The sequence below is a fragment of the Pseudonaja textilis genome, chromosome 1 (genome assembly GCF_049901715.1).
Source record: "Pseudonaja textilis isolate UNSWEBS1 chromosome 1, rPseTex1.2, whole genome shotgun sequence".
Classification (NCBI taxonomy): domain Eukaryota; kingdom Metazoa; phylum Chordata; class Lepidosauria; order Squamata; family Elapidae; genus Pseudonaja; species Pseudonaja textilis.
The window spans coordinates 178,225,789-178,252,087 of record NC_141990.1 but is presented as its reverse complement, the minus strand read 5'-3'; the positions used below and the strand labels follow the sequence as shown (position 1 = coordinate 178,252,087).

The window sequence follows — 26,299 nt, the reverse complement described above, 5'->3', positions numbered from 1 at the left end:
ACTGAGGCCTCTAACGGGGGAGGCCTCTCCCCCATTACTTCTACTGAGAGACTTCCAGTAGGACAAAAAAAAACTTGTCCACACCTGGGACTGACTTTCTTAAGGATCAATGTGATACAAATATCACTGAAGGAATATCAGTTCTAGAAACGTATACATGTATTCACGGGCAGTTATTTGAATCCATAACATTGTTAACCTATTCTTATGTCAAAACTGCCTATGAAAATACACTTACCTCTGGCCCTGCTTCTCCCACTGGTCCAGGAGCACCTGGAGGACCAATTGGCCCAGAAGGGCCCTTGTCTCCTGTTGGTCCAGTTGGACCTTGCTTTCCAGGAGTTCCCTGGCATGAAAAGAGAGACCATGTCAATGATTAAACCCACGGATGATTGTTATGTATAGCAAAGCATTCAGACATCAGTTTAAATGGGCATCAATCATAGCTACGTTCTTACAGCCATAAAACAGAATAACAGAATAAAAGAGTTGGAAGGGACTTTGGGAGTCTTCTAGTCCAACCTCCCTGCTCAAGGTGGAGACCCTATACCATTCAAGAGAATTGGCTATCCAGTCTCTTCTTATTAAAAGCCTCCAGTGATGGAGCACCCACAACTTCTGAAGGCAAGCTGTAATACTGGTTAATTGTTCTCACTGTTAGGAAGTTTCACCTTAATTCCAGGTTGCTTCTCTTTGATGCGTTTCCATCCATTATTTCTTGTCTTGCCTTCTGGTGCTTTAAAAAATAAGTTGACTACCCCCTGTCTTCTTTGTGGCAGCCCCTTAAATACTGGGGTACTGCTCTCATGTCACCCCCAGTCCTTCTTTTCCCTGGGGTTGAACAGAGTTGAGTGCATAGTCAAAAATGCCAGTTGTGGCAATACTCACTGCAGAGCCTGGCAGGCCAGGCATGCCCCTTTCTCCACGCTGGCCGGGCATTCCCACAATACCTCTCTGCCCAGTAGTTCCAGATGGACCTGGGGGGCCATCAGGACCCTGGAATACACAAGGAACAAATTGGCTTACTTAGCAACCTCTAACATTTATATTCAACTAGGATGTCATAGTTTAGCATTTGAGCTAATCAAGAAATAGCAAAGATGAGAAAATCTGATGCTGCTGAAAGCTGTAATGTAAGTTTTTTGTTTCCTTGCTCTAAAAGAAGTGGTTTAGGAGGGAAATTTTTGAAGAAAAAGGCTCAATGACCCTTAGCATTTTGAGTTGAAATCAAGGCTTCCCTCTACTTTTTCCCAAAGATCAAGACAACCATATCTCGGCTGCAAAAATTCAGACAACCATCGAGAGAGCAGCAAAGAAATATAAGCTCTACTGCTCTGCTGACATCCAGGGCCTATCCAGAGTTTGTTGGGTCAGATATAGTAACCCACCCAGCATTTGTGGGTTACAATAAAGAACCTAATTTTCTTTAGCCTTAACGCAGAGTCTTCATTTTTTTTAAAAAGGCCTGGGGAAACATGTGAATTGGAATGGATGAAAGATAAAAAAGTGCAGAACAAAAGAGCAGGAGTTGCTATGTCAAAAGAGAATTGGAAGCATTAGGAAACAAAAAAGGCAACCATATCACAGATTATAAATATCACCATAAAATATATTCTTGTAGGCTTTGTAGCTCCTGGTAATGAGATAATTTTGGTTCACTTCTAAAGGTATATGAATAACTAAATTCTAGAGGGAAAAAAGAATGGAAAGTTTCCATACCTCGTTTGCAAACATAAGCTTTTCTCTACTTCCCAGTCTCACCCTCTACTTACATGTTGCCCATCTTCTCCTGAGTCTCCTTTGTCTCCAGGGCTGCCAGGTGGTCCTGCTGGGCCTCTATCTCCTACTCGGCCATGAGAACCAGGATCTCCACGAACACCTGGAGGACCTTCTTTGCCTGGTTCACCAAGAGGCCCAACGGGACCAAGAGCTCCCTGAAAAAAGAAGCTTCTGTTAAAAACAGACAGGTCAGTGATCCAATTTCTTTTCTTTATTGCATTTTACAGCATGCTACTGCTCTAGAACATAGCTAGGATGCTTCCTATTTGATCAGTAGTTTTTCATTCTTACGCTGATCACTTCCAGACCTGATCTAAGCCTCACAAAAAATGTACTATATATTTCTAGGTTTTTTCATCGTGCTTTTCTAAGAAATAATTATGTTACTTATATTACATGCATTGAAAATGTAATCAATTGCCATTCAATTATTGTCAAATACTCCCTAATTATTAAATACAATCCTGTGTATGACCTCAATATTCACATACTGTAAATAATTTTAATCTTTTTTTAAAAAATTGGATTTTAATATTACTGTTTCTTATCCCTTTGCTGAAATATTCTCAAGCAGGTCAAAGACCACAATAAAGACTCACTTGCTTACTACTCAATATATCAATACACATAGGACACGTATTTTTTTTTTCTTTAAATGCAAGAAAGTCCTTAAAGTTTTAGAGTTCCAATAAACTTTTTGTACAGTCTTGAGCCAGGTGACAGAATTCATCCAACCTCTAAATTTAGTGCTTCATGCATTCAAAATAGAATTTCCTTCCAAATGAAATAGCACTTTAGCAATATCTATCTCATAAAAAGTATATTGTGCAACATTATCTCTATCCATAAACTAGAGTGTGTAACATCTTTATTGATATTAATACTGGTATCATCTTTCCCCTAAGAGCATATATAAAGAGAGTTTAAAAAATCAGCAAGTTGTTGGTCACAGTGCTGCAAATGAAACTCCAGTCCAGTTGTGACACCATGTTCATCAACCTGCAGGTATCTACCCACCATCTGTAGATGCCCATGTTTCTACCCTTTCAGTCTTATGACAATCCTGCACTGAGTGAAGGACAATAACTTGGCCCAGTAGTTCTCAATCTTTTCACCATGGACCCCTTTAAATACCTTTTCTGGCCACAAACCTTGTCCACGGATCCCCAAGACTTAATTCAAGATTTAAATCATAACATTTCTTCAAGCCTTCGTGGACTTCCTGTGATGACACTGCAGTCCCCCCCAGAGGCCTGCAGACCCTAGGTTGAGAACCACTGACTTGGCCTAAGAGCACCAGCAGAGTAATAGTGGAGAAATCTTCTCCATATAATTCATAATCTACTATAACACATTGACATATTATCTCAAGGGCTGGAAACCTGAGATCCTGAATCTCTAGTTCCAACCTCCCCCCTCCATTTTTTTTGGCATTGATGAATGGGAGTTGTAGTTCAGCAATACCTCGAGGATCAATTTTCTGCCTCTGCCTATTTTAACACAAAATGGGACACAAATGATATTTTAAAAAATCATTTGATCTTCGCTATGTTTGCATTATTTTACAATACTTGTTTTAAATAAAATCCTTACTGTAATATATCTAATTAAACATCTAACGTACTGTAGGTCCCGGGGGTCCAACTCTTCCAGCAGATCCAGGAAAACCTGTAGCACCCTAGAAATAAATAAACATACATGGGACCTAGCAAACATTTATATGTACTATGTTGACAAGCATTCTTTACTGTATAAAGACTTAAACATCATGTCTGAAATATACAAAAGTGCTAAGAAAGTCATAGATATCCCAATCAAAATAAAAGCTAGAACTTTACTCATAGGAACTCTGCTCAATCAACTTACAGGGGGTCCTTTTGTACCACGGCCTCCTTTGAGTCCATGAACCCCAGGAGGGCCCTGAGTGGAAATAAGAAAAAGAAGATTAATATTCAGCTGCCACAGCAAATGATGGGAAGGAGAGTTTTATTTCAATGAGATGTTTACTTACTGGTGGACCATGAGAACCTGAAAGACCTTGAGGTCCTGGGGATCCAGCATCTCCTTTCTGCCCAGGCTCCCCAGGTTCACCTTTCACACCAGGTTGACCATCAGGGCCCTAGAAACATTCAGAGAAATGACCAATCCAGTTCTTTCATCTATTCCAAGCCTATGTTATGAATGTTATTTTTAACTAATACAAATGTTTTTTTCCTTTAAAAAAAAAGGCCCAGCATATGCCTCGTGTTTAAGAACCTTGCAACATAGTTCTCCTTCTCTGAAATCACAGGTTCAAAAAAAAAGCTTCAAAGAAACTGCACACCTGAGGGCCAGCAAATCCAACTGGACCAGTTGGGCCATTTTCACCACGGGAACCCTAGCAGGAAAAAGAAAGAAAGACGGAAAGTAGGTTCCAAAGGAAACGTTAAAACATACAATTTTTGCTATTTTTTATGATGTAACTTCAACAATTCATGATTTATTCTGGTAAAAAATAAGCTGGTTATGCTAGATACATCTACAGAATATATTTTGCAGAAGCAATTAATGGTATCAATAAACAACCATATACATATATAGATGATATAATATATTTAAAATGTTTCAATCATCATCACCACCTGGAATTCTATAAATGCTAGAACAGGAAATCTGACTCTTCCTAAGAATATATGGTATGTAGAATTATGATGCTTTAATATATGATTTAATTGATGCAAACTATCCAATATTATAAAAATATTATACAGTTATATTCAAAATGATATATTCTTTTATAATTTGATAAGCAGCCATTATTCTTTTCATTTAGCAGTTTTATGGAAAGAGAGGAGGGAAAGAGAGAATGAATGAGTGGTAAATAGAAAAAGCAGTGAAAAAAATTGTCATTGTACATAATAACAATACCAACACCCAACTTATGAAAACACAGACAATGTGATTCTTTACTTACAGGATTTCCACGAGAGCCTGCAGGGCCAACTAAACCTCGAGGACCAGGTTCACCCTTAAATTGAAAAAAGGTTATGAGATTTTATCATACATAGTCCTGAAGAGTTGTACTATAACATCATCATAAACCCACTCCATAGTTGATAGTTCTACTAACTGTTTTACCTTTTCACCAGCCGGACCTGCGGGGCCATTTGGGCCTAATGAACCTGGGAGTCCCTAGGAGATAATCATAATTCCAGTAAGACAAGCAATCTTTCATTGTATGTAGAAGCTCTTGGTTTTTTTTTAAACTTTCTTCAGAAAAGAAAGCCATGCTGGTCCACTGATATTTATGAGGCTAGGCTAGAATAAGAGCTAAGAACCCTAATAAATCAGAAGAACACTTTATTTGGAATGGAATTTGGTGCCTTCAAACACTTATAGCATGTGACCTCCTACCACAAATCAGTTCTGGTTTACTAACATGTGGTATCAAAAATATGCTGCAATACACTATTAGTTGAGGGGGAAGGTTAATTTTCTGAGTTTTGGGGTTGGTTTCTGAACGTTTTGTTACGTGGGTTTGAACCTGACCTGATGTTATCTCCTTATCACAAGACCCATCACAAGATTCACTGATGATTCACAGCTGACCCATCACAAGACCTTCACTTGACATACCCACACCTGAAGCCCTTATAAACAGAACACTGACACTGACATACCCTAAATTCCACTGAAGATGTTACCTAGCCTGGTAACTAAACGTTCAGAAACCAACCCACAAGCTTGGAGAACGAACCTCTACCCGCATCCTACACCCGAGCTACCAATATTTGCCACTATTGCAACACTATTAGTTATAATCTCTCATTAAGACCCAGCATTATTAGCAAAAAAAGAGGACTTTCCACTTACTCTGGCCCCATCATTGCCAGCGGTGCCTTCGCCTCCTTTTTCTCCTACGCTGCCCTGAAAAAAGCATAAGGAAAACTCGAGTCATTTCCAAATAATTATATAAAGGTGTAAGGTTGTAGAAAAGAGGGGGGAAATCCTCCTACAGAAAAGAGAAGTCATGGACATTTCTAAACAAGCTTACCCGATCACCCTTGGGGCCAGGTGTTCCAGCTAGGCCTCTCTCTCCAGGCATCCCCTGAAGACCAGGAGGGCCCTGATCTCCCGATGCTCCTGAAGGGCCTGGATTTCCCTGAAACAAAAGGAAAAGGAAGTTAAAAGGCAGGAGGTAATTTTATGGAAGGGAACCAATTTGGAGTCCTGCCTATCTCTCTCTCTCTATCTATTGGACAGGCCCTCCTTGCCTTGGTGGGTGCATTTCCCCATCTCCAGAACACATAAATGTCCTGTTGGGATGCACCATAACGAATCAACATTTCTTCTAAATTGAAAAATAGCTCAGATTTCTTCGACTTGTGAGCATCAAAATGCAGCCATAAATAGCAATACAATGGTGTTCTATAAACTGTGGCTTGACCGATGTTTTGTTGTCTGAATGTGGTCGTTCAGCAGAGCTATTTCGGAATGGATCTCAATTAGATCTGTCTCCTAAAACCAAAATGTTGTACTTTCTTACAATTGAGAATCACAAATCTGATTTGTTTGTCAAGGTATGTATAAATTGAGTTCTTTCCCTTCATTTTAGCTCTTATATTATCAAAATAAAATTGGGAACAAATGTAATATGAAATAAATCCATAGGAAAATGATTGTAATACAGCGCATCAAAATGCTATCACTTATATAATCTCATTGATATAATCTTTAGAGAAACTCAATTTTGACAAATGTTATATTCTCCATATTAGTAAATAAATAAAAGCCCCTAGTTTTGTTTTATTCCTCTCTTGTATTTTTAATTTAAAGTCCATGCCTCTCTGCCTTCTAGCAATTGGACTTATCTCTTTTTTGAAATGCAATCTTCATGGTATGATTAAACTAAAACAGTTCCTCCAGAACTAGCAGAGCTTAATCTCTAAGTAGCATAACTGCATGGCCTTCATGTAGTGGGATCTTTTTTGCTCTGTAAGCCTTTTAAGACAGAAAAGGAGTGAAACCAGTCTTGGCATAATCCCAGCTTGATTAGTGAATTCATTTGGCCTACACATATTACTAGTACTATTTTCTACTCTCTATATAACATTAAAATGAACTTACCAACCATCTTAAAATAAAGTTAATGAGATCCACAAGAACCTTAAGCTGTATAAAAATGATTTATTGTAACTACTGATTTGTACCTTGTGTGAGCATCCAATTGGAAATTCCAGATTTGTTGACTAGTCTGTGACTTGTAACATTGCCCCCACAAAGGAAAAAAAAACCTTCATGGATGCAGTTGTCAGGAGTCAAGCTCATTTTAAAACTGTCCATATCTCTATGTTAATGAACACTGCTATAAGCATTGTTCTGCATCATCCACTCTCTCTATATGCAGACAAATGGTGCATGCAGAATGCATACCCACTTATAGTATATATGGGCACTGCTTACCTTTGGACCATCAGGACCTTGACCTCCAGCCATACCCTTTTCCCCCTGAAGACCAGATGATCCTGGGTTTCCTCTTTCACCTGGATGGCCACGTTCTCCCTGGAAATAGCATTTCAAATAGTTTAGCAATTGTAAATGTAGTTCCATCTAAGAAGTAATAACTCATTCCATATATGCTAGCAATGAATTTTACACACAAAAAAGGATAAACCTGCTGACATTGGCAACATTTTTAACAGAATATTAAAAACTGCCCTTCCACTTGAAGGGATAGTGATCTGAGGGCCTTTACATTGTTTAAATTTCAACTTGAACTCAGCCAAAATGGCCAGCCAAGTCATGGATCAAAATACTAAGGAGCAGCAGCAGGTTGCCTGGAGATGCCATCTCTGCAGATTTTGTACAACAATCTCACGTCTCATATAAACCTAACAGTTTCCCATAATTGCTATAAGTTGTGGAGGTGTTAGAACTCATTAAACTGTAAACACATCACATGGTTATAAAAATTGCTGGGGTTTCTTCTGAGGAACTTTCCTCTCTAGAGCTAAGTGGGTCTGCATCAAGCTAGTACCTGAATGGCAAGCATCCACAAATTACATATACAATGTGATGTACACAGCACTTAAATAGGTAAAGCAATATAAGTGAAGCATACCAATTAATAAATAGAAACAAACTGCTAATACAGAGGGTTCTAGAATCTGTGATAGAGTCCCACTGAAATGAAAAATCAAAGATTCAAAATATTTCAGATAAATGGACCCAAAGCCTGCACAATCTAACATTGCACAGGGACCTGTTTGTTTGTTTGTTTTGTTTTGTTTGTTTGTTTTTGACTATCAGAGCACTGGGGAGAATGTGTATATTATAATGAATTGAAACTGTAATGCATTCAACTTGCCCTTTAGGGATTTCTGCAACTCACTAGTATAATACACATGATTGTTTTTCTTCCAAAATTAATTTAAAAAATACTCTGAAAATTTTCTCTGAAAAGTCATTATTAAGAAATCGAACTTACCCTTGGACCTAAGGGGCCTGGCGCTCCGGGATCACCAGGAACACCCTAAAACAATTATTAAAAAGAGAGAGATATTATTGCTAGCTCCATACAGAGAGACGAAGAGAGAGAATTAGGGAGTAGTTATTGGTGATCTTAAAAACATAGTAATAGTGCCAAAGATAGTAAGTTGTGTGTTCTTCTCACTATATTCCTCTTCATAACTACTGTATAAGACCAAATACATTGGAAGCTTCCCAACAATTACCCTTTAGTTAGGATGAGGAATTGCAATGGGTAGAGAAAGAAAGGTATAGTCACAGATCTTCCAGAATTACAACAAAAAATCAGCAACAGAAGCAACATTAAGCATAATATCTCAAAAGTATTCTGCTGATAGATAGATAGATAGATAGATAGATAGATAGATAGATAGATAGATAGATAGATAGATAGACAGACAGACAGACAGCTAGCTTTATTGGTACTATACAACAAATTATGAAAGAGGGGATCCATGTACTGCCATATATAATTACTGATGCTGTGTTTGTCCCCATTAATAAAAATTCCCAGGGCAATAGGAGCTTCTCTCTGGAAAATGTGCTAATCTTTTAAAAGACTTAAATCTTTTTTTTAAAAAAAGCTCAGCAAGGAATGTGAGGGAGGTTAGGAGGCAGGGTATTCCTAGAACAGTATCTAATGTTCTTCCATGCTATCAAAGAATTAGAGGAGAGTTCCTGAGATGACTTGAGACATTTCCTGTTCCTATCGAGGACATTTCCAGATGTCCTAGATATTCAAGAGGCTCACAAGGTCCCAGCCATCCTTTCCAGAGAAGAGGGACTGATCTAAAACGTTCGTGTGCAAGAGGCTGGACCAAAAAAACGCTCCCTACTTGCACCCCAGCTGTATCTAGGAACAGCTGTACAGAAAGCAAGCTCATCAGGATGATTACTGTGTTGTGACTCTGGGTTTTTGTTCTTGGTTGCTGAAATATCTTCTCCCTTTATTCCTACAGCCAGATGAATTCAGCAACTGGAGTGTCTTGGTATCAAAGAAAGAGGAAGTGATTTAAAAGGCCAACAAAAATGTCTTCTACTTGACATTTCTCTGGAAGGAAGGGAGGGAGGGAGGGAGGGAGGGAGGGAGGGAGGAAGGAAGGAAGGAAGGAAGGAAGGAAGGAAGGAAGGAAGGAAGGAAGGAAGGAATTTCTGTAATTGTGAGGACAAAACATTTGACATTTCCAGTTTTTAATTACATTTTCTGCTTTTCCCCATCAACCTGGACAAGTTTAATACATGTTGTACACATTTGACATTCCCACCCCACTTGCCCATGACAATATATATTCTCTCAAAAGCATAACTTCTGTGGGGAAAAACAGCTGTAGAAATATTTATTTATTTCATTTCATTACTATGCTCCCTGTGTTACTGATACGGTGACTGCATGGCTTACACTATAAAAAAAAGTTAACACTGTTAAAAAAAAGAAATGAATTAGTTAAAAGTATTCAAAATTAATCAATCACACAAAACCATTATTAAACAGGTACCTGATCACCTGGTTTTCCCCCTTCTCCTGGAGGGCCTGGGGTACCTGGTAAACCCTACAAGGAAATAAACCAAAAACAAATCACATGGTCAGCTTATCTTGGATTATATGTTGAAAATACCGCTTCAGTGGTATTTTAATTTGAGCACAAAGAATAATTCATAAGTACTCCAAAAACATGGTGGTCATTACTTTGGCAGTTATTTTATTACATTTGTTTTACTCATAATAATAACAACAATCCCAAAGCCCTTGGATGGCTTACATTGATTACACTGATTTCAGAAAGACTCACCTGAAAACCTGTGGGACCTGGAGGACCTTGTTCTCCTCTGTCTCCTGCTGGTCCCTACAAAAAACAAATATTTTTAAAATGATTTCACATGGTACTACCATGACAGCTTAATCATACATGTTTCAATATCTTGATGCAATCATAGGAAGATATTGTTCTTTTGTTATTGCTCCCCCAAACTTACTGCAATTTGGCTGATAAAACAAGCTGCTAATATTCACATAGTTAAACAGTTAATTTGGCTTACTGCTTTATTTATTCAGACAGTTTCCCCTTTGAATTTATATGATATTTGGTTGTTGTGACAAGTGATTAGGAATGGTTTTCCTTTTCTCTAAATCCATTTTTTTATGCATCAGCAGTTCATAGAACAAATAAAATAAAACATCTGGGTTGCCAGGATCGACGCCCTAGGTTTCAATATTTCAGTGAAGGGGCGGGGATGTTCCCTTTTAACATTTTAAAAATCGGTATGCTATAACATATGTGGCAATTGATATGGATTAAGTAAAGATTTGTTGACAAAAGAACTGATTAGCAAATATTCTGCCTTTGTATTTCAGCAATGTGTGTTACCCTCCAATAGTTGTCTACCACATCATGCCTTTAAAAATGAATTTACCAAATAAATGATCATGCATTTATAAGAATCTACAGAATATACAGGATTCTTATTCTGTTGGAATATCAGTGCCATTCAAAAACATTAATTTTGAATAATATTTTTTTGCACCAAAAATATTCAGATGGAACTTACATGGGGCCCAACAGGACCAGCGGGGCCAACTTCACCATCTTTACCAGGTGCCCCCTAAAATGGTATAATAAATAAAGTTGATTAAGGTGACATGTATATGTATAAACTCATGCACTATAAATGCTATGGTTTAGAACTTTCTAACAAAAAATAAAATTATACTTACCCTCTGCCCCGAGACACCAGCATTTCCCGCTTCCCCGGGTTTTCCAGGATCCCCCTATTTAAATATATTATTAATATATTATTAATAATATTACACAATTTTGTAAATATGGTGAACCTCTGAAGCACAATACTTACACTGCTCCCTTTTGGTCCAGGAAGACCCATGCTGCCTGGCTGGCCTCTAATTCCAATTGGACCTGCAGGACCTGGCCGACCATCTTCTCCTGGAGCACCCTAAGGGAACATCAAACATTTAATCTTGTGCGAGTGTATTTGTGTTTGTGTGTAAAACTAGTTGCAGAATCATCAATGCAGGATGCAAACAAATCAATGTGGCATCTTTTGGAAAATTAAATTGGAAAGGTAGAAGCATGTATCACAAAATGGTTAGTTTGTTTTAGCATTTCAAATGTTTGTTAGCCCATGGCTGCAAAACATACCGGGATATAATAACCACAAATGCTATTAATTTTGATTATAGGTTATATGAATAAAAGACTAATTACACAGCTCCATTCCCTCCATTTTGGGAAAAATAAAGATAAGGCGAGGAAGAGCCCTTTGAATAATTCCAACTCTACATACCATGTCATTTATGTAAACCGACAGCCAGGGGTGGGATTCAAATTTTGTAAAAACTGGTTCAGTGGGCTAGGTGGGTGTGGTCATGTGACTGGGTGAACATTGCTTTTTTGGCAGCAAATCTCTCCCCCTTCTTAGCCTCAGGGAAGCCTTCTGGGGAGCATTTTTGCTCCGAGAAGGCTTCCCTGAGGCCTAGGAAGGAAAAAACAGAGCATAGCGGAGGTATACAGCACCCCCTGAACTCCATTTTGGGACCTCCTGGGCCTCAGGGGAGCCTCCTGGGGGTGGAATTTTTGCTCCCAGGAAGCTTCCCTGGGGCCCAGGAAGGCAAAAAATGGATGGGGCAGGGGAAGCTGGCCCCCCCTCTATTTTTGGCCTTCCTGGCCCTCAGGGGAGCCTCCTGGGTGAAGCAGTAAGTAAGCAAGGGGAATCCCGGCACAGCTGATCATAGGAACAGCTGATTGTTGGGAGGGGGAAAAAAAGAAATACCTTAAGGAGTGACTGGGCGGGGAAGAACGCAGTCGGTAATGTTGGGCATGGGCGCAATGTTGCGCATGAGTGATAAGGACTGACTGGGAAGGGGAGGTGGGGAGGGGGCACGATTTGCTGGTTCTCTGAACTGCACAGATTCATAACAACAGTCCAAACCAGTAGAATCCCACCCTGCTGACAGCATGTGTTTTCATTCTAATAATACTCTATAATCTTAAAACCTTCCCAGAACTACAAAAAGGATAAAAAGTATTCACAGTAAATTACTGTTCCTATTCCTATATCGATATCATTGTTCTAATACTGATTAATTATTTATAGTATTTCCTGATCGAAATCAACTCACACTTAATATATAGGTAATCCTCAACTTACGACCACAATTGAGCCCAAAATTTATGTGGTTAAGTGAAACTTTTGTTAAGTGAGTTTTGCCTCACGTTAAGACTTTTCTTGTCAGAATTGATAAGCGAATCACTGCAGTTGTTAATTTAGTAATATGGCTGCTAAGTGAATCTGGTTTCCTCATTAACTTTGCTTGTCACAAAGTCGCAAAAGGGGATCACATAACCCGAGGATGCTGCAACTACTATAAATATGAGCCAGTTGCCTAGTATCTGAATTTTGATCGCTTGACTACAGGGTTGTTGTAAAGTTGTAAGTGTGAAAAACAGTCGTAAGTCCCTTTTTTCAGCACCGTTGTAACTTCAAACAGTCACTAAATGAATTGTTGTAAGTCAAGGACTACCTGTTTATAATTTAAAGTTTCAGTTACACAGATGACATCAACATTAGTAAACCACTCAAACTGTTGGCATCATGAAATACGATGAATCACGCTACTGGTGTAACAGAATCAGAAATCCAGAGAACCTTTTCAAGTCGGGTGTGCATGCATCTGAAACAGGGAAGGGGACTGAAGGAAATAACTTTTGGAAATCTGATGTTCACGGCCCTGGATTAATAGTTTCCACTTGTCATTTGTCTGAATGTGTGCATTAAAAAAAACAATAAAAAGTGAAAAGACAAAAGGAATTGGGGAGTTTAAATTCAGAGCTGCTCACTCTTTGTTATTCTGACAATACTCTCGTGGTTTGCCTCTGGTATTCAAAGATACCAAATCTCTGAATTTGGCTCTCTCTAGGTTTTACTTGCTCCCGTAGCTAATGATATTACAGTTCAATCTTTGGCATTTTAAGCTAAATGTTAATTAGTTACATTAACATTTAATGTACACTTGAGAGCATTTGCACCAAGACAAATTCCTTGTGTGTCCAATCACACTTGGCCAATAAAGAATTCTATTCTATTCTAATGTTAATGTAACTAAAACTAAATGTTAATTAGTGTACATTAAGCTACAGTTAACCTCAGTTTAGCAAATTTATATCTGAAGAAACTATTAAAGAAGATTTAACTTTTAAAATGTTCCATATAAACAATTCTTCAACTAAAGGTTGGGGTGTTGTTTAGTTTAGTTTTTACTTTCCAGTGAATCTTGAATCCTAATGATTCCCTGCAGTTTTCTGCAAGTGGTTTACCCTGCCAAAGTCACCTGATTGGCTTCCATGCCCAAGGCAAGACTAGAATTTGGGGATTCCTAATTTCTAGCTTGATGCCTTTAAAAAAAAACACTCCTATGTCCTCCTTCCCCAGGTTGGGTTCTCAGATAAAAAGTTCCCGGTTTCTTCCTATCCTCATGAGAATTTCTTTCTAAAGTATCATTGAGAAGGATACAGAAGGAAAGCAAGAATAAGGATATCAAGAACCAGGATCCCACTCAATTACTTTGCCTTTTTAAACAAATAGATTTAGACACAAATCAACTAAATTCTCTCACAAATGTCTCAATTTACTTACCAAAGGACCAAGTTTTCCTTCTGGACCTGAGACTCCTGGATTCCCTGTCAGACCCTGTAAAAATAGCATACAAAACAATGCTATTTCTGGCACTCGGTTATCATTTTCATCCAAAAATTACACATATTCATAAGAACAAGCTATCCAAATTCATACTATTTTACAGTATCTGACATCTACAATCCTGCATTCCTTTTGACCTAAATGATATTAATATTTATACAGTGCACTCCCATAAATTAGCCGAGACTTGTGGATCTGAATAGTCATCTTCATTTCTTAGACATGTTCATTCTGGATGTAGAGTAGGATTATTATTCTTTCTTTACCCTGGCACCTGGGAGACCGGGTTCACCCATGCGACCAGGATCCCCTTGGCTTCCTTTAGGGCCTGAAGCCCCCGCAGGACCACGTTCCCCTTGAGCTCCCTGAAAAGGAAATCAAAAGCAAGATCACTCTGTGGCATTGCAGGTATAATTAGAAGTGTATGTGTTGGGATGGAGGTGATTTCATGGGTATTTGGGTTTTATTTTCAAATGATTTCTGAGCTACCCAATGACAGCTCTTACAGAACAAGTTATTTCAGGCTATTTTGTTAAGAAACATGCATCAAGGAAGCAAGTTCAATTAAAAGCAAATAAACAGATGGGGTTTCTTGGCTAATTTCTAAATTCAAAATTGCCTCTCTTAAATCATCAATGGCAACATCTTTCTACCAGATGAGGTACCCCTGGGAGTGTGTGTGTGTGTGTGTGTGTGTGTGTGTGTGTGTTAATGGAAACTTTCTGAAAAGAGAAAATAGGGTATGACATTAAATTCCTTGCAAGATGCACTATTTTGTATCCTATTACATTTCTAGAATATACGTCCTATCAAAAAATATCTTAATAATCCTTACATTCCTATTAACTCACCTTTGGTCCTGGCAAACCATCAGATCCCGGAAAGCCACGGTTACCAGGAGGACCCTATGGAAACAAAAACTTTTTTTTAAAATGGAATGACATGTATGATCCATGCTTGTGACATTTAAGCTTCCTTTTATGTTTAAAATACTGTTTTAAAAAAAGCTGTGGTGGCACAGTGGTTAGAGTGCAGTACTGCAGGCTACTTCTGCTGACTGCCGGCTGCCTGCAATTTAGCATTTCAAATCTCACTAGGCTCAAGTTTGATTCAGTCTTCCAGCCTTCTGAGGTCGGACCCAGATTGTTGGGGGCAATATGTTGACTCTGTAAACTGCTTAGAGAGGGCTGTAAAGCACTATAATGTAGTATATAACGTTAAGTACTCTTGCTATTGCTAAAATACATTGTATTTGGGGGAAAAACATTCAAAGAATAAAAAATGCCAAAGGATTACCAATATCCAATAGACCCCTCTGAATCTAGGAAGTGCTGATGAGCCCACTCCTTAGTGAAATCTAAGTTTATCCAGGATCATTATCCATAAATGGCTATAATAATATGTATAAACAAATATATTTAAATATATAGCATGGTGGTAAGGCATATTCCTCCTAGTGCTGCTGCTGGACACTGCCCACCTGCCAAGGCATTGCTGAGCTGAACACAGACCAAACTGACACCAGACCCAGGCAACAAGCCAGTGGGTCAATTTTTTGTGGTAATCAGTGGTTGTAATATACAATATAGCCATCTCCGTCAAAATGCAGACATGTCCCAGATAATGATTTGATAATGCAAGATGGCATTTTGTCAATCCGAAAAATGGATCCTGCTCTTGTGGGAATAACGCTAGGAATATTATTCTTATTCTTATTTTTATTCTTATCATCAACATCATCATCATAAGATATGCAGAAATCTGATAGTTATAATAATGATAATGACCATATGATACAATTTTTCACAACATTTTTTATTCTAGTCAATAAAAAAACCTATACTATAAATAAAAATGCAAACAAACCAAACAAATTATAAAAGTGAATGCTTGCCATGGAGGTTTTTAGAAATCAACCCCGTCACTTATTTAAATAATGGAAAACAACCACATTGCTAAAACGACCTTCTTCCTCCAATTAAAAGCTAAGAAGGAATTTCTCTCTGTAATTCTCAAACAAAATGACATTTTGCCAGGTGATATTTATGGATATGGGTACATTTTAGATTTTTTTTACAATAATTATATGACATGACTACACTGGACCAAATGTCCTATATGTCCATTTTTTAAAATTGTTTTGCTGTTCTGAACTTTATATACATTTTTTTTCATTATAAAAAACTCAGTTGGATCACTCTAGGAAGTTCAGATAGGAATTAGTAATAGCACTTAGACTTACATACCACTTCACAGTGCTTTACAGCCCTCTCTAAGCAGTTCTACAGAGTCAGCATATTGCCCCCAACAATCTGGGTCCTCATTTTACCCACCTCAGAAGGATGGAAGGCTGAGTAAACCTTGAAACTGGTGAGATTCAAACTGCCAAACTGCAGGCAGATGGCAGTCAGCAGACGTAGCCTGCAGTACTGCAATCTAACCATTATGCCACCGTTGCTCAGATTCTATTAGTTCAGATCCTATTAGTTCAGATATTAGCGACTCTTAGTAACAGATTTTGGACTATTATTGGAGAAAGTTGCTAATTGGATCCAAATTATTCAAAAACTTTCTTTTTCCCTGTGAGGAAAAATGAAGCCATATATGCCTTTCGAAAAATCTGATAAGATTTTCCTACAAAGCAACAAACTGAGTTAGAAATCTAGCACACTTTCCTTTGAAGGGTCAAAGTCAAGATCCAAACCATAATTTTGCTACCATAGTTGGAAATCTTTTGGATATTCTACTTTCAACGCAAAACTAAACAGAGCTATTCCCAAAATAACTCACCATTAAACTACTGAGATTTTTTTCCTTATTATTCTTACCCTTTCTCCAACAGATCCAGGGACACCAACTGATCCTGGATCACCACGAGGACCTCTTTTCCCTTCTTCACCAACAGGTCCAATTGGTCCTTGGGGGCCATGGGGACCCTAGTGAAAAACATTTGCACTTATAAAGAAAATGTACAAAACCACCATTCAACCATGCTGCCATTGACACAAGACAAATACAGATGCCCCATTTCAAATCCAATTATATTTATTGAAAAAGGTTTTGAAAAATATATCATTTCTGCAAACATTCTTTTAAATGCTTTTTTGCTTGTGTATATTCCAAAATATAAGTTATTTATTCTAGAACACTGGCCAATTGCACTAAGAGAAATTAATTCTGCAATTAGTTTTGGAATAATAATTGAATGATGGAATTGTGAATAGTGATTTGAAATAATCAAGGAAGAGTTTATTAGGTGAATATGGATTTTCTAATATTGTTGATATTTATGAAATAGATTTGAGGCATGGATATAAAAAAATTGATGCTAACAACCTTAGGTCACCTTGACAGATGAGAAAGCAATGATGTCATGTGGACATGACCTTTAAAAATTGTTACAAAGACTTTTTGATTGCACTGAAAGTGGGAAATTAGGATCACTCCTTTGTTACATTATCAATTATTTTCCCAAGAAAGGGAGAATTATTTTTGTGGGTTTTTTAAAAAAAATTTCCAAATCACCCCTTTAAATCAAATAAATATTTAAAAGAAAAGGAAACTTTAAGCCAAGTTTCATATTTATTTACTTAAAATGAAAAATGGTATTCCTTTGCAATATGAAGAAGTCAATGAGACAGCACAATTAATATTTAAAGTTTGCAACTAAGATCAGGGAGATTCAGATTAAAATCCAGCTTCAGGCATAGAAAATTACTAGAGAATTTTGAACTATCCCTCCATCTCCCACTATCCCACTGCTCAAACTATCTCATAAGATGCAGAAAAAATGGGAGAATGGACTGCTTTTTTGTCACCCTAAGGTTCTGGAGAAAAGTAAAGCTCTAATAAGTATTAATGAATAATTGATAATGAAAAAAAACAACCATACAGTTTGTGATACATTAAGGACAGAACTGAGTCACAGAAAAATATGCACGTTATTTTATAAAGGAACATTTTAAAGATGGTTTCTAGAGATTATATTTTGAAAACTTACTGGCTCTCCTTTGGGGCCAGCTTCTCCTTTGAAACCTGGAACACCAGGATCTCCCTGAAAGCAAGTATCACCATTAGAATAATGATCTGAATTATTCAAAGTGACAGAAAGTATAACAACTTTTATGATTCCATGTCTATGTATTAATATAGGCCAAATTCATGGTTTCTTCAGCAGTACAGACCATAGTATAATATAATCCACATCATCTGTTCAATAATATTATAATCATATGCAGATATGTCAGTCTTGTTCCATGTAAATAAAGAAGACATGGATTATTGTCTGCAATTCCTAAAAGTTTAAAATGTTGGTTTCATATTCAAAACACAAAACACTTCAAAACACTTTGCTCATCTCAGTATCAAATTGCTCAGTCACTACTATCTACAGAAGAAGCTCCTTTAAATTTGCTTCAAATTTCCAACCTCAGTCTCATGAGTACCTGGTGCCTTGCAATTTATAGAAAATATTCCCCCAAGTCATGTGATTGTTCTAATAAATAGATCTATTCTTAGTCTGTTATTCTTAAAGTTAACTCTGTTACTGTTAACAAGAATTCAGTTTAGATTGCTAACTCTCTTGAGGGCCCCATTTGCAGGAAGATGGAACATAAATCAAAACATAAATAATAAACAAGCTAGCAAGTCAACAGAGAACTGACATTTGTTCCAGAAAAAGAGTTTTTCCCTTTGTGAGCAGCTGCTCTTAGATCAGTGGTGTCAAACTCACAACAACACATTGTTGTCACATGATGCATAATTTTTTCTCCTTTGGTAATCTGGGAGCAGACATGGCCAGCACATGATGCATCCAGTCCACAGGCCACAAGTTTGACACCTCTGTTACTTAACAAATGAAAGCTTCTATAGCAGTGCCCAAAACGGAATGTGCAAGAGTGCTGGAAACCCGAAGACTAACTGCCCAGTACATGCATGCCTGCTTTTTGTCCATTTTTGGGCTGTTTTCAGGCTGTTTGGGGGGGCATTTTCAGACCATTTGGGGGGCCGCTTTGGTGGAAAACAGCCTGAAAATGCCTCCCCAAAATGGCCCCAAAACAACGCAAAGAATGGCCTGAAAATGGCCTGAAATGTTTTTGGCCATTTTCAGGCCATTTTCTGGACTGTTTTCAGACCGTTTTTCAGGCCATTTTCTGGCGCTCCAATGCCCACAAAGACCAGATGGCCAGCCCAAGTGCCCACAGAGAGGACTCTGCATTCCACATAGGTTCACCATCACGGTTTTATAGCTATATAATACCAGTACTACACACTTTATTGTTCTAGTAGTCTATGGAGATTCTCAGTCATCCAGGTCACAGTTGTCCCAGTGGTTGTTTTCCAAAAGGCACCTGGACTTTATTGATTTTTTGAAAATGTTTTGCTTCATATCCAAGAAGCTTCTTCAGTTCCCCATGAAGAAGCTTCTGGGATGAAAAGTGAAACATTTTTTTTAAAAAAACCAAGGAAATTCAGTTGCCTTTTGGAAAATAAACCTTTGAGACACATTGATCCAGTAGTCTCAGTATTGTTACCTATTTTTTGTACAATTACCACAGTTTTAATGCATTATTACCATGGGTGCTTCAATCTTGTTGACTGTCAGGATTATGATGGGGTATAAAACCCCAAATAAATAAATATGCATTAAATGCAAATTTTTACCATTTCTGATTTTTCAAATCATTACCATTTGTCCTCGAATGCCAGAAGGACCTGTGCTGCCTTGTGGTCCTGGAGAACCAGGTGGACCTGGTAAGCCATGTGGCCCTGAAATTCCTGGAGATCCCTGTGAGATATATTGATGTGGTCAACAGTGTCCATGGAATGGAATATAAAGTCTCAAAAAGAGTATTTGCTTAGGTCAGTTACTTACTGAAGGCCCTTTTGTTCCTGGGGAACCATCCGTACCTAAAGCACCCTAAAATAGCACAAAACAGATATGTAGTTAATTAATTAATTCAGATTAATTTCATCATATTATTGTAATTTCATCAAACATGGCCATTTCTATGTACCAATTTGACTGAAATATTACATGCAAATGTCAATTTCTTAAATACCAAGTGATTTAATTTCTGAAAAATATAGATTGGAGGCAGCTGTTTAATATCAATTCCAGTTGGTCACAGTCTAGAATTTTGTCAACATCTGTCCTTTGATTTCCATAGGCAACTACTCTAAAATCATGAACTAAAAATATCAAGAATCTTAAGATTCTGAACTAGCTTCAGTTATTCAGGCTTAATTAACTGGGCCATCATGTGACCAATATTATTTTATGACATTTTATGACTGTAAAGAAAACACAATAGGTGTTCTTTGTTGGGAAATGGAAGCAATTGACAGTATCTAGCAAAAAAAAAAAAGAAGTAAACTATGAACATCTGACCATAGGATGCCGCAAACATCTCTAAATGTAGGCAGGTTACTGAATGTCCAAAATGCAAGGTGGGGATCAGAATTAATGAAGGCCACAAATACATTCTTTGAGATCCATTGTAACTTCAAATGATTGCTAAGCAACCTGTCAGTAAGCAAGGACTACTTGTAAAATAAGTGTTTTTAAATATCTAGATGTCTTAATGTCTTAAGATGCCTCACAACTTAAATGCAAACAGTTTCAGGTTTTTGGAACTTGCCTATTCTGGGGAACTCTTACAGTTCTTTGAAAAACTATAAGTTTTACGCAATTCTTACAAGGTGAAAGAACGTCAGAAATTTTCATCTGGTCTACATTTTTAAACAAACTGACCTATTTCATACTTGCGTGCACAGCAATTTGGATCAGAAAACGTATCCTTCAGATTCCCTAACTTCTCCAGAATATGTGATTTAGTCCCAAGAAGAAAATAAACCATATAAAAATGCATCCATATGGAAAGTATATAGTATGGAAAGATACAAAGAAAATGCATATTGGCTGATGTATAAATTTTCAGCTAATGCACGTATATCTGCAATAGAGCAAGGAGGCAGGGAATGCTACGGGTCCCACCCCTGAGGGAGATACACCTGATGGGACCTAGAAAAAGGGCCTTCTCTGTGGTGGCTCCATTTCTCTGGAACATCATTCCCCCAGAGATTAGAATGCCCCCCTCGTTAATACTATTCCGAAAGGCACTGAAGACCTGGTTTTGCCAGCAGGCCTGGGGAACCCAGAGAGGGATGGAACCCATCTGGTGGCTAGTGTGACCCACTGTTGTCGGGGTGGGGTTGGGGAGTTGTTTTTTTGTTTTGTTTTGTTTTTTGTTTTCCCAAATTTTGTTCTTTTGTACTTTACTAATTTATTTGATTCTTTTTGTTAGTTCTTATTGTTTTTATTTTTATTTTTTGTTTCAAATATGATTTTACATTGTGTAAGCCGCCTTGAGTCGCCATGGGCGAATACGCGGCAATATAAATCAAACAAACAAACAAATAAATAAATAAATATCTGACTATCCTAAGCAAATAAATTATTGTAACACTGCTTTAAGCTACATATTGCAAAAGTAGTTTTTACTTTTAAGCCTTTTCTACTATCCTGTGGCAATGTGACTAGACACAGAAGATGATATCCCCTGTTATATCAAAAACTAGGACATGCTAAGTGATTTCTTTTATTACCTGTGCTTCTGTTTATGTGATTACAACCATCTTTAACTTTTTTTGCAATCCATTTCAGGCTTTGTATGAATCATTCTCCATATTCTTTTTTGTGGAGACAATACACACATTTTTCCATGTGTATACTATACTTCTATCTCTGTACATTTATGAATGATGCCTAGCAGCCAGTCAGGGATGAATAGCTCCAAACGTAATTTATGACAGTTTGAAAAACTTACAGGAAGACCAAATAATCCTGGGGGACCTGGGGCACCCGTTTCTCCTCTTGGTCCTTGAGGACCTTCTGGACCACGTGCACCTGTAGGACCAGCTTCACCCTGAAGTTTCACATTAAAAAAGAAAATAGAAAATGCAATATTAATATTAACCATTAAGCCTCTCATTAACTGAAGGTGCTTTTTTTAAAGAAGTGCTTATTTAGAGTTAAAATTGATATAATGCAATAGAATTCTACCTTCTAGCTGTTCCTCATAGTTATCTGAATTGCCTAAGCTAGTCTAAGTGTGGTATATAATTTTACCATTGTGCTAATGCAGTATTAAATCTATCTGGGTTTTATATAAGGAATTGTGGGCTCTAATTTTGTCCTTTAGCACAGAAATAAAGTGTTTTCAGCCCCATTACATGATCTGATCAAAATCCATTCAGGCTCACAACTCCAAAGTCACCATCTTAGGTGGGATTTGAAAAAAAAAACCACTGAGATTATTTTTCATTTTCTGTTGAACTGTTTTGTGCTATTGTTTTATAAAATCATGTGACTTTGGAAAAAGTGGACTCAAGTACTTATACGTGGACTTATACTATGAGATAAATAATGCTTAATGGTGAAATTAGTGTAATAAACAACTATTTTATGGCTAGAAATGGTTGCTAGTGCTGCAACCTCCTCTTCCTCATCTCATCCTCCTCCTCATCATCACTTTACATTCTTTTTTTTTTCTTTTTTGGCTTCTAAAGACTACAGGGAGCTGTGGGTATGTGACACCATAATCACAAGGGAAGGAGGGAGGGAGGGAGGAAGGAAGATGAGATATAACTGATAGCTTTTTTTAAAGAATGACCTTTGCATAGTAATTTGTCTAATTAAAATAGGTATGTGAACCACACAGGAGACATTCTAATTAGACATTGTTTGACTAAAAACATATAAAACTGCTCTTGTTATTCGGTGTTTTACCATAAAATTTTGGCACAATGATATTGGAAGATTCCTAGAGCTACAAAAATGAGACTGGGAACCATGTAAAGCTCATATGCTCTATCTACTGTATTCATATACAAATCATGTTAATCCCATGCAATTAATAAATGAATTGGAATAATGGAGATAGGATATTATGGATGTTTGTGGTGATTGTTAATATAATGTAGTATCATTCTATTAATCTATAAAACAAAGGGACTTGCCTCCAATTTAAAAAAAAAACAGGAAAGTCGTGCATTTCCTTTAGACATTTGTTCAATTTTGGCCTTACTTTATTATACATGTTTAGAGAAATTATTTGATCCACTGAATTACAGCATTGGCAATTAAGTTCTCGTTCAGTGAAAATTGCCAACTATAAATACATAGAGCATCTGTTGGACCAATTCGTTTTATCCTTTCTCTCCAAGACCATGGTTAACTAATGCTTGCAATGTTACATAGGATTTCATCATTTCAAGGCACAGAAAACTTCAATCCAACAACCATTATTACAGTATGCCACAATAATACATTTGTACTTCTTTCCTTCAAATATCAGAGATAAGGAATGTCTAGAAGAAGCAAATCCAAGAACTTTAACTATGTGATATAACTGACCAAATCCTATTACAATTGCCAGATTGCATCTCAGAAATTTAGCCCTGAAAAATTCTCAGAGACAGCAAAGAAGAATGAAACAAAAGTTACTCCTCAGCTCATCTACCAGCCTGTTTTAAGACACCCCCTAAGACTTGTTTAATAGTCATAAATAGTGCAATACACAATCTGAGAGAAGTTATGTCTATACTCTCATTTCTCATTGTACGTTGTCAGGGAACATACATTACAGCATAAATGCTAGTCTCCCCTCCAGCTCAAGCTCAACTTTTGGTGACTCCATGAACTCATTGTTTCCTTGGTAAGAATACAAAAATGGTTTACATTTCCTTCCTTCCTTTTTTTAAAAAAAACTTCCTAGTTCGGTCTATAGCCCTGAAATTTTCTTACATTCTCCCTATCTGTTTCTAACAAGAGCTGACTTTGCTTAGGTTTTCAAAATCAATAAGGTTTGCAGGGTCTAATGGAGGGACCTCAGCTGTATACTGCTGCCTTGGCCTAAATTAGGGCTTCTCAGCCTTGTCAAATTTAAGATATGTGGACTTCAACTTCCAGAACCCCCGTCAGCACTCCCAAATTCTGAGAGTTGAGGCCCACATGTCTTAAAATTTCTGAGTTTGAGAAACAGTAGTCTAAATAATGGCCAGGTTGCCTTTTCTATCACAAATGTTGGTTATGCTCAATGTGAGGCTCCACAATTGAGCCCAAAATTTCTGTTGTTAAGTGAGATATTTATTAAGTGAGCTACATCATATTTTATGACTTTTCTTGCCGCACTTGTTAAAGGAATCACTGCAGTTGTTCAGTTAGTAACGTGGTTATTAAGTGAAACTGGCTTCCCCATTGACTTTGCTTATTAGAAGGTTGCAAAAGGTGATCACATGGCCCTGGGACAATGAAACTATCATAAATGTGAACCAGTTGCCAAACATCTGAATTTTGATCAGGTGACCATGAGGATGCTGCAATGGTCATAAGTGTGAAAAACAGTCGTAAGTCACTTTTTTCAATGCTGTTGTAACTTTGAATGGTCACTAAATGAACTGTTGTAAGTTGAGGACTACCTGTACTTTACTACAGTACACACCTTCCCCAATCATAGGGGGAAAATTACTTCGGAAAACACAGGCAGCTACCCTAACTTCACTCTCTCACACGCAAACATCCCATCTAGAGGAATAAAGAATACTCAGCTACTGGTATTCAAGGGCAGCTAAAGAAGACTGTTAAATAAGACAAATTATTTAGGGCAGTTTTTCCCAACCTGCACTTTCAGATGAGTGAAGCCAATAATTCCCAGCTAGCAGCACCCCTGGTTGGAGATTTTGGGAACTGCAGTGCCAACCCATGGAAGGTCTTCCAGTGTCAAAGACATGAAACATTTTTTCTATTCCAATTCTTTACACTAAATAACCTCTCCTCAATTTTGTTTAGGCATTGCAGCTGGGAGGAGAGGCATTATGACTGCATGAGAAGAAGACAGTCAATGACACCATATAAATAAGTAATAAATTCTGGCTGTTCTCAGCTTTTCTGCTGTTTATTATTCCGTGCACCGAATCCAAAGAGCACTGCCAACGTCCATTTAAATAGATTGCATTTCCAGCTGTTTCAGCTTCCTAAAGGATGTTGCAACCAGATCTGTTCAAATAAGTAACATCACACTCACAATAGTAAAAAAATAATAATTTTAAAAGGATATATTGGGAAGTAAAGTTAAGTTTATTTCATCTAACTGATTATCTCTACGTGATTATCTCAGAAACAGGCCTCTTCACTTCATAACTGGATGTACATGTGATATACTTGCTTGTCCTTCGTTCACGCCCATCTCCCATTTCAAATTACATCCAACCACATCTGGAGCTGCAACAGAATACTTGGCTAACAAACTTTTTTGCAGAGTTCTTTTAGGAGGGACTTTAGGGCAATATTCTCACAAAGCAACACTGTTTTCAGCATACTAATATCTCCTACTTGGCTTCTCCTCTTGCTAGTGAAAAAAATCTACAATTGTGATAGGTCATTTGGTCATTTGAGGACAAAAAATAAATGCTGAGCAAACAGCATTTTGTCTGAATTCAGGCTTAATCAGTCCTGTACAAGCCAAGTTTTAGGAACTAGTACTAAACCCTTGTTTGAATCTATAGTTTTAGTAATAAAGCAGAATGTGTGGTCTTTCTATAATGTTGACTCTTCCCCAAACCATTCAAAATCCTAGCAAGCATAAGAGTCCATCTAGACCTAGAACATGAGAAATAAATTAACTAAAGGTTCTATCAACTCATTCATTTCTAGTGAGTACATGTCCCTAAAATTGGGATCCCTGATAGAGTTTATTCCTCTTTTCCAAAATCAGAATGTGATAAACTGCTATCATATCACCCCTAGTCCTTTCCTTTCATGTCTAGCTTAATGAAAAAAAGGACTAGGGGTAACGTGATAGCAATGTTCCAGTATCTAAGGGGTTGCCACAAAGAAGAAGGAGTCAAGCTATTCTCCAAAGCACCTGAAGGCAGGTCAAGAAGCAGTGGATGGAAACTAATCAAGGAGAGAAGCAACTAGAACTAAGGAGAAATTTCATGACAATTAGAACAATTAATCAGTGGAATGACTTGCCTGAAGAAGTTGTGAATGCTTCAACACTTGAAGTTTTAAAGAAAAGATTGGACAACCATTTGTCTGAAATGGTATATGGCTTCCTGCCTGAGCAGGGTATTGGGCTAGAAGACCTCCAAGGTCTCTTCCAACTCTGCTATTCTGTTAACAGTTCATGGTTGCAGAAATTGGATCTGTCTAGTTTGATGAAAAGAAGGACTAAGGGTAACATAGCAGTATTCCAATATCTGAGGGGCTGCCACAAAGATGAAAGGTCAATGTATT

The 26,299-nt window shown here is 37.5% G+C and overlaps 1 protein-coding gene across 3 annotated transcripts in view; it reads right to left on the bottom strand.

Annotated features, from left to right (window-relative positions):
- The window catches only part of COL5A2 (collagen type V alpha 2 chain), a 174,246-nt gene that overhangs the window by 19,340 nt on the left and 128,607 nt on the right, over window positions 1-26,299 (bottom strand). For all 3 annotated transcript variants that reach the window (XM_026696925.2, XM_087919820.1, XM_087919821.1), the window contains exons 19-44: window positions 21,828-21,926; window positions 19,874-19,918; window positions 19,688-19,786; window positions 17,999-18,052; window positions 16,827-16,934; window positions 14,850-14,903; window positions 14,265-14,363; window positions 13,936-13,989; window positions 11,137-11,235; window positions 11,000-11,053; window positions 10,834-10,887; window positions 10,077-10,130; window positions 9,783-9,836; window positions 8,246-8,290; window positions 7,222-7,320; window positions 5,813-5,920; window positions 5,632-5,685; window positions 4,897-4,950; window positions 4,733-4,786; window positions 4,103-4,156; window positions 3,791-3,898; window positions 3,646-3,699; window positions 3,404-3,457; window positions 1,773-1,934; window positions 889-996; window positions 239-346 (exon numbers count right to left, since the gene is read on the bottom strand). In XM_026696925.2, coding sequence (XP_026552710.1) covers window positions 239-346; window positions 889-996; window positions 1,773-1,934; window positions 3,404-3,457; window positions 3,646-3,699; window positions 3,791-3,898; window positions 4,103-4,156; window positions 4,733-4,786; window positions 4,897-4,950; window positions 5,632-5,685; window positions 5,813-5,920; window positions 7,222-7,320; window positions 8,246-8,290; window positions 9,783-9,836; window positions 10,077-10,130; window positions 10,834-10,887; window positions 11,000-11,053; window positions 11,137-11,235; window positions 13,936-13,989; window positions 14,265-14,363; window positions 14,850-14,903; window positions 16,827-16,934; window positions 17,999-18,052; window positions 19,688-19,786; window positions 19,874-19,918; window positions 21,828-21,926 — 1,989 coding nt within the window. The remainder of the gene's footprint in view (window positions 1-238; window positions 347-888; window positions 997-1,772; window positions 1,935-3,403; window positions 3,458-3,645; window positions 3,700-3,790; window positions 3,899-4,102; window positions 4,157-4,732; window positions 4,787-4,896; window positions 4,951-5,631; window positions 5,686-5,812; window positions 5,921-7,221; window positions 7,321-8,245; window positions 8,291-9,782; window positions 9,837-10,076; window positions 10,131-10,833; window positions 10,888-10,999; window positions 11,054-11,136; window positions 11,236-13,935; window positions 13,990-14,264; window positions 14,364-14,849; window positions 14,904-16,826; window positions 16,935-17,998; window positions 18,053-19,687; window positions 19,787-19,873; window positions 19,919-21,827; window positions 21,927-26,299) is intronic.